General features: G+C 33.9%; 2 protein-coding genes across 2 annotated transcripts; both read right to left on the reverse strand.

Annotated features, from left to right (window-relative positions):
- Nucleotides 1–6,937: 6,937 nt before the first annotated feature.
- B0H65DRAFT_52330 (uncharacterized protein) lies at nucleotides 6,938–7,929 on the reverse strand. The gene is made up of 3 exons (XM_062828789.1): nucleotides 7,529–7,929; nucleotides 7,303–7,451; nucleotides 6,938–7,243 (listed from the first exon to the last, which is right to left on the reverse strand). Exons 1-3 carry the CDS (start codon nucleotides 7,637–7,639, stop codon nucleotides 7,105–7,107), a joined length of 399 nt encoding a protein of 132 aa, XP_062686960.1. The 5' UTR covers nucleotides 7,640–7,929; the 3' UTR covers nucleotides 6,938–7,104.
- A 555-nt stretch (nucleotides 7,930–8,484) lies between these two features.
- On the reverse strand, nucleotides 8,485–10,327 carry B0H65DRAFT_452477 (uncharacterized protein). The gene is made up of 3 exons (XM_062826101.1): nucleotides 8,904–10,327; nucleotides 8,754–8,797; nucleotides 8,485–8,585 (listed from the first exon to the last, which is right to left on the reverse strand). The coding sequence occupies exons 1-2, from the start codon at nucleotides 10,151–10,153 to the stop codon at nucleotides 8,794–8,796; spliced, it is 1,254 nt and encodes a 417-aa protein (XP_062686961.1). The 5' UTR covers nucleotides 10,154–10,327; the 3' UTR covers nucleotides 8,485–8,585; nucleotides 8,754–8,793.
- Nucleotides 10,328–13,865: the final 3,538 nt, after the last annotated feature.

Below are 13,865 nucleotides of genomic sequence, written 5' to 3' on the forward strand. Positions count from 1 at the left end.
TATGCCACCACTGCGCCTCACCCGGAGATAGCGGCCACCCGACCCTCCTCGGCCCCTCCCCCGCATTTCTTTCCGCATCCGCCCCTCCATTACCTCTAGGTACGATTCCGATGTCACCTCGCCTGTCCTTGAGCTTATCGTCGACAACAGGTCGTTGTTGGACGTTGTTGGACCCGAATTAGGCCGCTCTAGAGACCAACGATTCACTGTTGTATTATTATCATCCTGATGGCCTGATGCACGTTGCTGACCACTAGGGCTGACAATCTCACATATGCTGCGGTTAGTATACTGCGATGTTGCTGCGATCAGTGGATGTAGGCAGGGTGCTTGTTAGCGTCAAACAGGGGTTAGGGTGATAGAACCTCGATGGAATTGACGGGGAGCAACTAGTGATCGATCAGTAATAACAGGATCCCAGTAATAACTATAATAACTGTTTCGTAAGGAAAAAATGGTAATTCAAACGCGGCCGTGCGTAAACCCATATTTTTCTAGTATTTTACTAGATACACAAAGTCGTATAAAAAGTCAATTTGTTTGCTAGAAATCAACTTTTTTACTAGAAATCGATTTCTTTCTTTTACGTATAAATACTAGATAAATCTATATATTTAATAACTATCCTTTCTATAAATGCCCTCTACTACTCTCTCTTCTACTCATTCCTCTTATACCTAGTTATCTCGTGTTAAGAGATATTCTAGGCGGTGCCTAGATATCTCTACTCTATTGTAACACATACTAAATTAGGTATAGGTATACTCATTTAAGTATATTACAGTATATAAGAATATTCACCCCGTCGGTCTCTATTAAAACTAACGGATTAATTAATTATTACCTTATAACCTATTATCTATTTTATTTACACACTATGAAATTGTATATAAGGTTCTAAGTTGAGGTTCTCAATAATTATTATTTTTATTTCCTTTAATAAAACTAACGCTAATCATTATGTACTATTATTTTATTTAGTAACCAATTGCTTACTCTCTTATTCTTTATTAATATTACTTATAAAATACGTCTTTACGTAATAAGTAGTACCTACAACTCAATTTCAAACCGACCTTATTATTTTTTAATCTTTTTCTCTCTTCCTTTCGTAAAAGGGGGAAATTTATTTTTCGTTTCGATAATTTTAATATAATTATTAAATTCGCTATCCTAAAATTAAGTATATTACTTATTCTAATTCTTTAAATTCCCCTTTCTTTATAATTCTTTTATTATCCCTACTGGTTTCAAAGTATATTTTTATTATAATAAATAGTAACGATTCTATTCTAATTACGACTTTTAAACTATAAAATAACTAATAATCAAGTAAAGCGCGGCAAATTATCAACTATACCGTATCCTAGAAGTAATTTTACTATAAAGAATATTTTATGCTATTACCTAAGATTTTATTATTAAAATAATTAAACTTTATTTTAACGAAATAAATTAAATCCTTACCGAGGAAAATTGAAGTATAAAAAAATAAGAATTAAAGTTTTAATATAAATTAGGTCGTTAATATAGATGCAACTAATAAAGAAGTTTAATTTATCCTACGAAAGTATCGACGCCTAATTAAAAATCATCCCGTCCTAAATCGCGAAATGTAAAATATTTCCGAAGGATAAGAATAATTAAACCTATTAATTTGAAAAGAAATATTATTGTAATTATATAAATTAATTTAAGATTAATAATTATAAAATTACCGATAATACAATTAAATAGGCCACTAAAGTACTAATTCTTTCTAATATTAACGTAGTTAAAATAAACTTCTAATTCCAATCTCCTAATAACTTCTCTAATACCGTTAGAATAGCCAACACTCCTTCTATTAATTTCTTGGATACTATTAAAATAGCCAACGCTCCTCCTATTAATCCGATTTAAATTTTAATACTGCCTTCCTTATTACAAACTCCGGCCAATTAAAATATTTATTTTATATCTCCGATAGAACCTATTATTTTACACGCTAATTTGAGTATATAAACCGCTACTAATCTTACCGAATAATTCGCTATTAACTTAGCTACTATATATTTTACTAATATAATTCAAATAGAGGCATTAATTCGATTCGTAGTAAAATAATAATAAAAACGTTAATTCGAATAATCCGTTCCGATTATAGCCGACACTTTTCCAATTTATTTTATTAAACCTCCCTAATATATTACTCGTACTATTTAAAATAATTTAACCCTAAGTACTATCCGTACTATTAATTAAAATTAGCGTATAATACTATTATATTATAGTATTATAATTAGGGCCCGAAACTAATATATCGCTAGCGTTACCAATGAATTATAATATCTTTGTATTAATTGCAATAACCGGCGGCCCTTAATAAAAAATTTATAAAATTTACTACTTTTTAACCAACTATTTATTAAGAAGGATAGAAATTATTATCCGAGTACGGATTATTTAATAATTTACATATTAGTAACCGGGATACATTTTATTCCGATTACATATAGTACCATAATACCTGGTTATCTTACTTATTAATAAATTAAATAAACTCCGCCGCCTAATTACTATTCCTATTAATAAATTAAAAATATTATTCCTTAAACTCCTTTACTTTAGGTCTAAATTTTCTAATATTAAATCCCTAGAATTTCTCTTTAAATATAAAATCTTCTTCCGGTTTAACCTTTCGTTATTAACTATACTAAATTCTTATTTAGCCTATTAATCCGTAGTAGCCGACAGTATATTTCGCCGAATTTCTTTCCGTTAACTTTTCTTACTATTCGGCTAATTTTAATAGTAACGGTATAATATCGAACTCTAGAGCGCTTAATGAAATTATGCTTAATTTATTAAAAAGGATTAATTAATTTAAAAAACTAAATTAACAAACGTTCTTATATACTTAATAAGAATTTTAGTAATAAAATTATTTAATAGAAACTCTTTAACATCGAAATATTCTATCCTAACGCAGATAAAAATAAAAAGAAGAAAAATATTTATACTAATAGTAAAATTAACGTCTATACTAATTATAAACTTTTTCTCAACACTATTTACGGGACTTCGTTTATTTATACTAAATATTATAAAATTATTACTAATAATATTTAAATATTATTATATAAAGCCGCCCTCTCTTAGTAAATTAATACGCTTTCTAATTTTAAACGTAATAAATTTTATAGTAATCTTGATAGGATTATTAACGCTTTTGATTAAATTTTCGGAGTTAAGCTTAAGAAAGCCTAAAAATAATTAAATACGTACAAATTTATTACGGAAATACATAAGAAAAACAATTACGCTCTACGTAATTATTCTATAGAAATATTTATATACGTTCGTTTATAGGGTAATAGTAATAATTTCTTACTTTATATTGGCTTATAGAATAATTTATACCCAAAATTAAAATCCTAATTATATTATACCGTAATATAAAAATAGCCCTAGAAAAAGCTATTAAACTATATAATAATAATAATCATATATTCGTTAATTATATCCCTTCCTACGCTTAATTATTCGCCCTCTAATGTTATAATTATAAGGGTAATTTTAACGAATAAATTAATAATTTCCTAGCGCATTTAGAATATTTATACTCTATATAAATTAATATAGTTAAAAATAAATATATTATTAATACTATTATTAATATTCCTATTAAATTTACTACCTATATTAGTATTCCTATTAAATTTAAACAAACCTTATCTTTTCTATAAAATAATTTATTTAATTCTAACCACTACTAATCAACTGTAGTAGAGGAGCTACGTAATAAAATAGTTAAAATAAATAAAAAAATAAAAGAAATACAAATTTAGCACGTTGAATATTAGACCTCTATTCCCTATAGCTTTTAATTAAGTATATTACCGATTTTAATATTAACTTACCCTATTCGTTCCAATATATTACTATGTATCGCTCGGTTTAATATAATATCCGCCTAATTTACTTCCTACTTTAATATTTTATTTAAAATCCGCTCGCTTTATTACCAAATACTAAAAATTTAATAGACTAAGGAAAATTCCCCTTCTACTAATTGTAAACATTCTTATCGTAAGGGTAATATTTTTTCATATTTTAACGAAAACTACCGCGAATTCGAAAAGGATTATAACGCCTATTAACGGCGGATAGTATAATTATTATATAATATTCTTGAAAGTTTTAGTTACAAAAATTAGGTATTATAATAATAAGTCTAATAAATATATAGTATTCTTCTAAGAATGATATAAATACGGTTAAGTACTAAATTTAATATTTATAATAATTAAATTTATTAGGATAGATATTAAAATAATAGATAATATTAAAAACGATAACGATAGTCTTTATAATTTATTTATATTTAGCGTTCTTATTAATAGATAGTAAATACTCTTCTCCTTCCTTAAAACGGGAAATATTAGGAAATATTCCAAATAATACCTAAATATTTCTACCCTATCATAATACATATTAAATTAAGCATAAGTATACTTATTTAAGTATATTATAATATATAAGAGTACTTACCCCGTCGGTCTCTATTAAAATTAACGGATTAATTAATTATTACTTTATAACCTTTTATCTATCTTACTCACACTCTATAAAATCGTATATAAAATTCTAAGTTGAGGTTCTCAACAATCATTATCTTTGTTTCCTTTAATAAGACTATCGCTAATCATTACGCACTATTACTCTATCTAATAACCAGTTACTCACTCTCTTATTCTCTATCAGCATTATTTATGAAGTATGTCTTCACGTAATATTTCGGTCGTTGTTATACATATAATTATACAGCTATTCCTCGATATCTAATAATAGCTCGTCCCTTTATATAGGAAATAGCCTAGTAAAGGATTAGTAAAGGTTTTTAAACTTCTTCTCATTTATATAGATAAATAAAGCTATATCTATTTTATTAGTAGTAAAATAGTTACGCCTTATATTCTCTAGGAAATTTATAATAGAGAAGGTTCGCTTACAAAGTAAACTATTAATTGGTATATTAAATACCCTAATTACTATCGAAGCAATAATAGAACCGTTATGTTAAATAATACTCTACTACATTTTAAAATCGAAATTCTAATAATCTTAAATACGCTAATTAGGTACGTATATAGCCTATCGGCTAACTACGCAAAGGATTCTTAATACTAACCGTTATATTAACGTATAATTCGAGTAAAAATATATAATACGGGTTACGTACATAGAATCGACTATACAAATCTATATTATAACCCTCATTAAATAATTATACTGATTTAATTAATTAATAATATAAATAAAATAAATAAAGGATATCTCTAATAAACTTTACTAAGATAGAAACGAACTTACTACAATATATTATTATTAAACTACGGAAACGGGCCACTTATAACTTAGGAATACGAAAGAAAGTACTAATACTAACAATTTAATAACTTAGTAATCAAAATAGCAGTATAATAAATAAATCATTTATTAATAATTAAAGCGAATATAAATCATATAATACTAAGAAGGCGGCGTTAAAACGCCTAAATACTAATTTATATATTAATCTCCGAGCGGTAATATATATATCGGTAATAAAATTATTAATTTTAGTAGGGGTATTGATCATTTCATTACAAATCCCAAAGACGAGGCCGGCGAAGTTCATTATAAGATGCTCGGTAATTTCCGTATACCAGTTAACCTAAAAAAAAAAGAAAATTTAATTTATAATACTAAAAAATAATACATTAATAATACGCTTACCATTATAATTACCTAACTCATTAAAGAATATATTAATATAATCGATAATTTTAATATATCGAATCTTAATTTACTATTTCATTTCTTAATAAATAATAAAGAACTACTTATTCACTAATACGCTCGCATTAGGAAGAATATAATAAAGAGCAAAGGTATAAAGAAAGGCCCTTATAAGCGATAAATTAAGAAGGTTAAAAGGCCGCCCATTGAGGAATATAGTTTTAACCGCGTATTAATCGATCTTTTTCTTCTAAGCTCCATTAAACGCGACCGCGTACTATCTAATATCCTTATAATATTCAATAATTTAACAAATACAATATACTTAATATTATTAATACTTATTGAAATAAGCGCGCAAGCGGGTAATATTACTCGCTTAATGATTATTATGGTAATTATACTAAGCGATCTATATCGTACAGCCGGGTTCATTCCATAAAGTAAACTCTCTAAATATAGCTTCATTTCTAGGGTTTCGTAGAGGGGGCATAGTATTAAAAGTAGCAATACAATATAAAAATACTTATTGATATAATGAACAGTAGAGAAATAGCCCAGTTGATGCCCAATATATGCCCAATCTAGGGGGTAGGGAGGGGAGGGCACGGACTGTGGCACGGACCATCGTTTTAGCGGTAATAACTGAAAATATAAGGGTAAGGAAAAAATGGGATACTTTCCGTTCCTATCGAATACTAGGAGCAACGGCCCAACACCCGACTTCGGTGATGGCCAACATCCACTTCCCCATGACATGGGACTTCATCACAGCCGCGGAGGAATGGTTTTGATACTTGTTTACAAGCTGGCTACATATTGAGGACCCGAAAAATAAGGCAACCGGAAAAGATCACCTGGTCTACGGAAGGCTCGCTTACCTGCATGCTTCTTTTGCGGGGCCGAGACATGATGCTTTGTTGCCTGGTCTTAAATTCCCGCTCATGTTGTACGAAGTCTTTGGACTGACAGGTCGTACGGATCCATGTGTCTGCTGTCTGGTGCAGGTCGGAAAAGACATGTTTGAGGTAACCATCTGTTTTGGTACTTGCCAGTGTGGGTAGGATTGGAGGAATGTGTTGTAAGGAAATAATCAGTTGGTGAAGTTCAAACTCTTGACAAGGCAGTCAGTCGGAAAGGCATCTGTTACACATGAGATAGCACGGAATGAAAAAAATGTTTGGATCCAAAAACATAGAGGTATGTATGTACTCGCTAATTAAGCTTTAACAACCATAGTAGTGACAGTAGTCCACTTGTATGTTCCTCAAGGGCGCCCTCTCATCTATTTCCACTCATGTCCTCATGATCGCATTCACTTCATCAACCCAGCAGCCTCCTTTAGACGCAGTTAGTGCACTGGCGGCACTGGATGTAATGAGCCGCATGACCAGCATCCTGGCCGCCATTGTAAGAGTACAAGTTGCTCTCGCCGGGGTAGGTAAGGATGGCGAGGCCGGAGCCGGTGCAGGATCCATCGCTAAAGTTCAAAGCGTTAGCATCTCTGTCATATTGCATGGAGGAAGCGGCGGCACGTACGCAAAGAGGCGGCAGATGGCGCCCTGGTCGGGGCCAGCAGAGCCAATGTGGCCATCATAGGTGGAGGGAAGCTTGGTGCAGGTTCCGCTGATGCCGAGGCTCAGGACCTGGCAGGTGTTGGTCCAGTTGGAACCGGTGCAGACGTAGACCTAGAGGAGGAAATGTGTGAGCTTCATGACTTTTAGATAGGAAGCTGGATGGTGAGCAAAGTTCAGGGACTACTAACATTGCCGGGAGTGCGAGCCACGAGAGCAGGGTGCTCAGCCGAGGAAGGAGCGGCGAGGACGGGAGAGAGGACGGAGAGGAGGGAGATGGTGATGGCAAGGATGGACTGCATTTTGGCGGTTGTTGGTGGGTTTGGTTGTGACGTTGAAAGTCGAGGAGGAGGATGTTGAGAGTTGAGAGTTGAGAGTTGAGTAGATGATGTTGTGACGATTGCTGTTGATGTTGTGATGAGTGAACTGACTTGATGAAGGGGAATCTCCTGATCTTTATACTCGATGAGCTAGGTCAATGCCGCTTGGTCTTCCCCAAAATCACAAAGCTATCGCCGGCTAAACATAGCTACGAGTCAACGACACGAAGCATGCTCATCAACCGTACTATCTCCACTACTTTTCCGACTGCGTCGCTTCAGCCACAGCCGTCATGGGCTCATGACGCCAATGAGACTCCAGAAGTGTGCTGGATCGGGATGGTAGCACGATCTCACATTCAGCTACAAACTGCAGTGAGATGCAAAAGTGAAGCAGCTTGCCGACGATATGACCCTCGTCCGTGGAGTATACGGACCGATGATCTCTCGTGGCTCGTGCTGCTTACTCAGTCAAACAATGTTTGGTTTGCTAGCCCAGAAGCGGGTTAGTGATCCTTTCAAGACCCTGTAGATCAGAAGACCAACGGATTGTCTGGAAGACAACAAACGTTAATTAAAAAGATGCATGTAGTGACATTGTAGGTGGATGAATGGTGCGTTTTCCATTGTAGCTTTGTGAGGTGCCTTTTCTTAGCGGTGCTTTTTCTTAGCCGCAAAGGATTCTTGAGAACGCTCCCGCCCCAGCCACGATTGGGATTGTTACACGGATGGAACACGAGGTTACTAAGCCGTCCTCTCGTGTTGTGGCTAGTCGTATGTCAACAACCGCTATTATTGGTGGGTATGAGCGAATGGGAAACACATACAGATATTGACTTCCCAAAAAGCACCCAGGAGCCGACGACATCAATAATATTAGTGAGATGCAGCAGATCACGTCTCCACTTTGGAGGAGATATCTCAACTTGTGGGTATCATATCGCTGTCTAGCGCTGACTGCGCAGTCGAGTGACGATGTGGATCTCGAAACTTGTTAAAACCGGGTATTCTAGGCAACACGGTTGACATGGCCAGTGCCAGAAGGATGCGACTCCTTCCACTGCTTTTGATGTTGCTGACTACTGCGCTTCAATAGTCCTCCCTCTTTTCGGTCAACACAGCGAGGGACAGGATACCTAAGTAAGTCGCAAGGGAGCGGTGGGTCGTGGATGCGGCTCTTCCGTCGTGCCAGATACCATGATCTTGAACAGTGCTTGTGCTAATCGCAACACGACCTTGTAACTAGTAACCGAGTTGTGACTTGAAATCCTCCCAGTCAACAATCGTCAAGACGTGCGAGATCTTGCCATGTTCGAGCCAATAAAAGGCATGCTCAGCGAAATGCACCCGGCGCCCATTGGGCATGGCACTACCAAAGGACTTGATGGGCAGCCCAGCAAATTCGATACGGACAGCAATCTGCTGCTTTGCCTCGTCAATGAGAACGGTCCGTGGAACAAACTGGAGGCCGGCAATGGCGTCAAACGCGTTCTCAATCAACTGGCCGTAGTGGTTCAGAGCCATCTCAGCACCATTCCAGACCACCGTCCCCTTGCAAAACTGGTGTAAGTCTTGTTGCATAGTTTTCCCGTTGATACATGCGATATAGTCGTCATAGAATTGTCGTAGGTCAATGGAAGAAGGAGGCGGCGGGGGCCTGAAGTTGGGAACCGGAATAATGTTGGGTGACTGCCGGCGCTTCTCGTCTCCGTCCACGATATCTTGGATCTCGCTAATTCTTTCGTCGGTAAAGTAGACAAACATGTGTCGCGCGTATTCGGTCTGCTTTCTTTGTGACGAAGCCGTATAGCCAAGACGAGTATGCGGTCCTTGTACGACAAGGTCCTTCACTTTCAACCTCGCTGCCACGGGCTCTTCGTCTTCTCCCGGTGTACCAGCAACGAGGGTGACAATTTCCATTTGGGTGTGGGATCTATGCGAGAATTCCTCTTTGAAGGTTTCCACAAGCTGGTACAGTGAAATGTCTTCTTTGTTGTACGTAATGGTCCCCTGGACTTCGTCGCTCAGGAAGCTCCATTGGCGTCGGTTGATGCGGTCAATAAAGGATCTGAAGCGCCTTTTGTTATCGATTTCGGTTGGCGGATTAAGCGTGACGGTACGTTCCGAATCGAAGGACGAACTTGTCAGTGGGAGAGAATCGGAAAACGAAGGAGTTTGAAACTCGGAGCCCAACTGTTCAAGCATCCTCGCGCGCCTAGCGGCAGTGTCCATGAGCTCGGACATGCCAAGAAAAGAATTGTGGAGGACTGGATCACGAAGTGGTTCGGGATCTTGACGGAAAGTTAGAGTGGTCGAGGGATTGTGCGACCGGGAGGGACCTTGCGAGGGCTCAAATTCATCATCACGCGCTGGCAATAGCGCGTCGTCTTCCTGGCGGGTTGAGATAGAGGAGCTTGAGATGAAGGACGAAAGAGCAGCTTGTCCCGACGCCGGTTCGTCCAGCGAGGGATCCTCTGAGGCGTGTGATGATGACATGGTGGCCTGAGTGCGTTGGTGTGAAAATCCTGACTTCGAGGATGGAAGTTGAGAAGAAGGGGACGGGGGACAGGGATGGGAGCTCGGGAGGCAGGATAGTGACACGAGACAAAGACGAGAATGACGGGATGGGTGGACCAAATGGACCCCGCTTCTGTCGCGCTTTCACGTGTTGATAAGGTTGATGATAAGAAACAGCGCGGGGGCCCGGGCCACCAGTTCCGACTCGTGTCAGAGGCCAAGGGATCCACCGGGCGTGCACGTGCCCAGCTGGATTGGGATATGCGGGATTTTTACCCAGATGCCAGAGCTTTAAGTCTGCAGAGCCAGTCTTATAGATATATATAATCAAGCCACGTTGAACCCATATTGATTATTACTAATAATATTACAATTAAGAGTCTTATTAATTCGACCGTTAAAATTATTACTAGTAACGACAACCGATTAAACGATTGCCAATAATGTCTACGATTAAAATTAATAGCGTTACTTTTAACGGCCCTAGGAATTGGCCAGCTTAGGAAGATACTTTTATTTTTATAGCCTAGGACCTAAGTCTTTAGAAATATATCAACCCAGATAATTACGTTCTTTAGCCAACCGAACTAGTAAAACCTAATATCGCTAACTACTAAGGGGAAATTCCCATTAGAGAAATTGAAGAAATTAAGAAGAATAGGGAGGCTACCCTATTTATTACTGTTAAACTATATAGCTTTTATTATAAGTACGACTACTATAATTATATAATTGAGAAATTGAATTAGCGTATAGAGGTTAAGACCTTTTCTAACTTAGGTATTAAGAAGATTATACTAAGTCGTTGGATGTTTAAAACCGTTAGAGGTAATTACTAGGAGATTAATTTTATTAAATATATTAATCTATACAAATAATATAATAATTTTGATAAATTTACTGCCTTTAACGACTGTAAAGTAAAGAAATTCGCCTGGGCTAAACTTATTAATATTTTTAAACCCCTTAGTAAAATTAACCGTAATTAATATAATTAGACTTTTTAGTAGGAGGCAGCTATAACCTTTTATATTACTAGAGGAATTATAAGAATAAATAAATTAAATTTATAGTTCCTAGAATTCTATATAATTATAAAATCAAATCATTATACCGCTCAGGTAAATAAGTATTAATTTTAATATAATAAAGAGATTAAAAGAAACTTCAATTTTAAAATGTCTTTCTATACTGTAACTAAGGACTTTCGTAAAATAGTAATAATGAGTATTATTTAGGGAAAGGGTTACGCCCCCCTATTTAAGGGTATTATATTCGTAATTACGTTAAGCGGTAAGTTTATTAAAAAGAACGTTCTTAATAACAAATAAAATTTTAGCCCGGAAATAGAGGGATCGGGAGAGGCTATAAATAAAAACGGTAAATTTAGGAAGAATAATGATAGAAATAAGCGTACTTTTTCTTCGTTCTTACTAGCGAATAAACGACTACAACAATTTCTATATAAATTTATAAATAGCCGGGCTATAATTTAGATAAATATTATTATATTAGGTTATAGTTAGCCTACGAAAGTTAAATCAGAAGTTTTATTATTAAAAAACGTACGCTCGCTAATTTAAAGAAGGATAAAATACTTAAAGAAGCCGTTAATTATTTACGAATATAGTAGGACAACGAAGATTAAAATAATTAATTCTATAATCCTTAAATAAGTAAAAATAATTCTTTAATACTTATAACGAAATGTAGGGCTATATACTTATTAAAAGATTTTATAATCTTCAATTTAGGTATAATAATATATATTTTTGATAAAATTAGACGTTTCGAAAATTTTATTTCTTTAAATACTAATAATTACGTATAGGCGGGAAATAAAGGGATTCTTATAGAAGAATAAAATATTATTATAATTATAGTTTAGGATAACGATAGAAATAGAGAACTCCAACTCTCTAACATCACTTTAATATTAGTTATAGCCTATGATTTCGTATTCTTAAAATAATTTTAAAATAAATAAATGGATTAGGACTATAAAAATAGTTATTTACATTCTCGCCTTCTAAATTCCTTTATTTATGATATTCTCTCTAAATATAAAAAATTTATTTTAAAATATATTCTTTTATAAAATAGCGTCAACGAATCTTGTTTTACTATACAGTATATGAACTATATTAAGCGGAAGTCCCAAAAAAGTAAGCCCCTTTATTAGTATCTTCAATTTAACTACCCGGGACCTAAGATTTTAATTAAATTAACGGAATAAAAGTATAACGTACAATTTAAAGGACCGGATATAATATATTGCAAATTATATATTAAAACTAAATTAAAGCATTAAGTACGTAGAGAAATTCGTAATTATTTGGACGGCCCAAGATTACAATTAGTTATCGACTTCTTTTTTATATAAGGAAATAAAAGTAGGGGGTTAGAAATATTCAAATTTAATAGTAATTATAAATTAGTAGTTTAAATTCGTTTAAGTATATTATTTAAGTAATAGAAAAGTTGAATTTATTATTGCGTATTTAAAATCCTTTTATATTGATTTGGGGAACTTTTTCTATTTTTTTTAGTGTAAACTAAGGGGGTTATTAGAAATAGAGTAATTTGGATAGGGAGGAGCAGATCTGTTGGACTATCTCTCCCAAATTTCGAAGGTAAGCAATTATAGTAGAGATCTCTAGGGATAAAAAGGGTAGCACTCCTCCTTAAGACGAGAGGGAGGGAGGTAAGTAACTTAGACTAGATATTACTTCGACCAGCAGAATACACTCGAACTTCGCTCCCAAAAAGACTTAACCATTGAATTTTACTCGTAATCCCCTCCTTAAAAAATTAACTTCCCAATTTGCTCCTTACTCTAAAATAATTAATTTAAAGGTAAAGCTCTACTTCCCCTTCCCTTCTTTAATAGTTAATAGCTACGGTTTAGAAGCTTTATTTCAATAACTTCGTAAAATTATTTTTAACTTTTAAATTAATATTTTACTCTAAAGTTTTAAATAGGCTATTCTTTTCTATAGTAGTATATTTTTACGCTATTTTAAATAGTAATAAGGATGAAATAAGTTTCAAATTCCTAATTAAATTAATTAATACGAATACAATCAATTTCCGGCCAAGACTTTTTGTAAATGCGGAAATTATTTTTATAACCCTCGGGATATTAATTTAAACGCTAGAAATTAAATAGCGAGCAATTATTTAATTCCTTGGGTAAAGAAATTCTTTATTTAATTTAGTAAAGATTTTAATGCCGGATATATACGGATTTCCACTTCTTTAACTAATTTATGATTTACTAATATTAATTAATAAACACCCTAACCCTTTCCCCCCTTATAATTAAATTAAAAATAATTTAAATTATAAAACGAAATTAAGAAGAAATTAGATTAGAAAGATATTAATAAGAAAGTTAGATAACGAATTAATAATAAAAAAGTACGAAAACTAAAACGAAAGCGAAGAGTAAATCTACTCCTTACTTATTAAAACCCTTCAGTAGATAAATACTTACACCCTTTACGCCAAACTCCTCCTCCGACTAATCGGACCCCTATTCGGTATAATTATTATAATACTCCGAATTTTACTTTTAATTTCTATAGCATTAGGAATACTCCTAACTAAAGTAAATTATATTAATTAAAAAATAATCTTTGATAAGTTAAATAAGGGATTTCATTACTTTAGGTAATAATTAATAATAATA

Source organism: Neurospora tetraspora, assembly GCF_033439725.1.
Source record: "Neurospora tetraspora strain CBS 560.94 chromosome Unknown B0H65scaffold_1, whole genome shotgun sequence".
Taxonomy (NCBI): domain Eukaryota; kingdom Fungi; phylum Ascomycota; class Sordariomycetes; order Sordariales; family Sordariaceae; genus Neurospora; species Neurospora tetraspora.

What these genes read in the sequence shown, in the direction of transcription:
- B0H65DRAFT_52330 (XM_062828789.1), bottom strand. Translation starts at nt 7,639, where the DNA reads ATGCAGTCCATCCTTGCCATCACCATCTCCCTCCTCTCCGTCCTCTCT. An exon ending in TGGCTCGCACTCCCGGCAAT is followed by an intron (nt 7,452 to 7,528) that starts GTTAGTAGTCCC and finishes TTCCTCCTCTAG; the next exon opens with GTCTACGTCTGCACCGGTTC. An exon ending in GCCATCTGCCGCCTCTTTGC is followed by an intron (nt 7,244 to 7,302) that starts GTACGTGCCGCC and finishes TTTGAACTTTAG; the next exon opens with CGATGGATCCTGCACCGGCT.
- B0H65DRAFT_452477 (XM_062826101.1), bottom strand. Translation starts at nt 10,153, where the DNA reads ATGTCATCATCACACGCCTCAGAGGATCCCTCGCTGGACGAACCGGCG.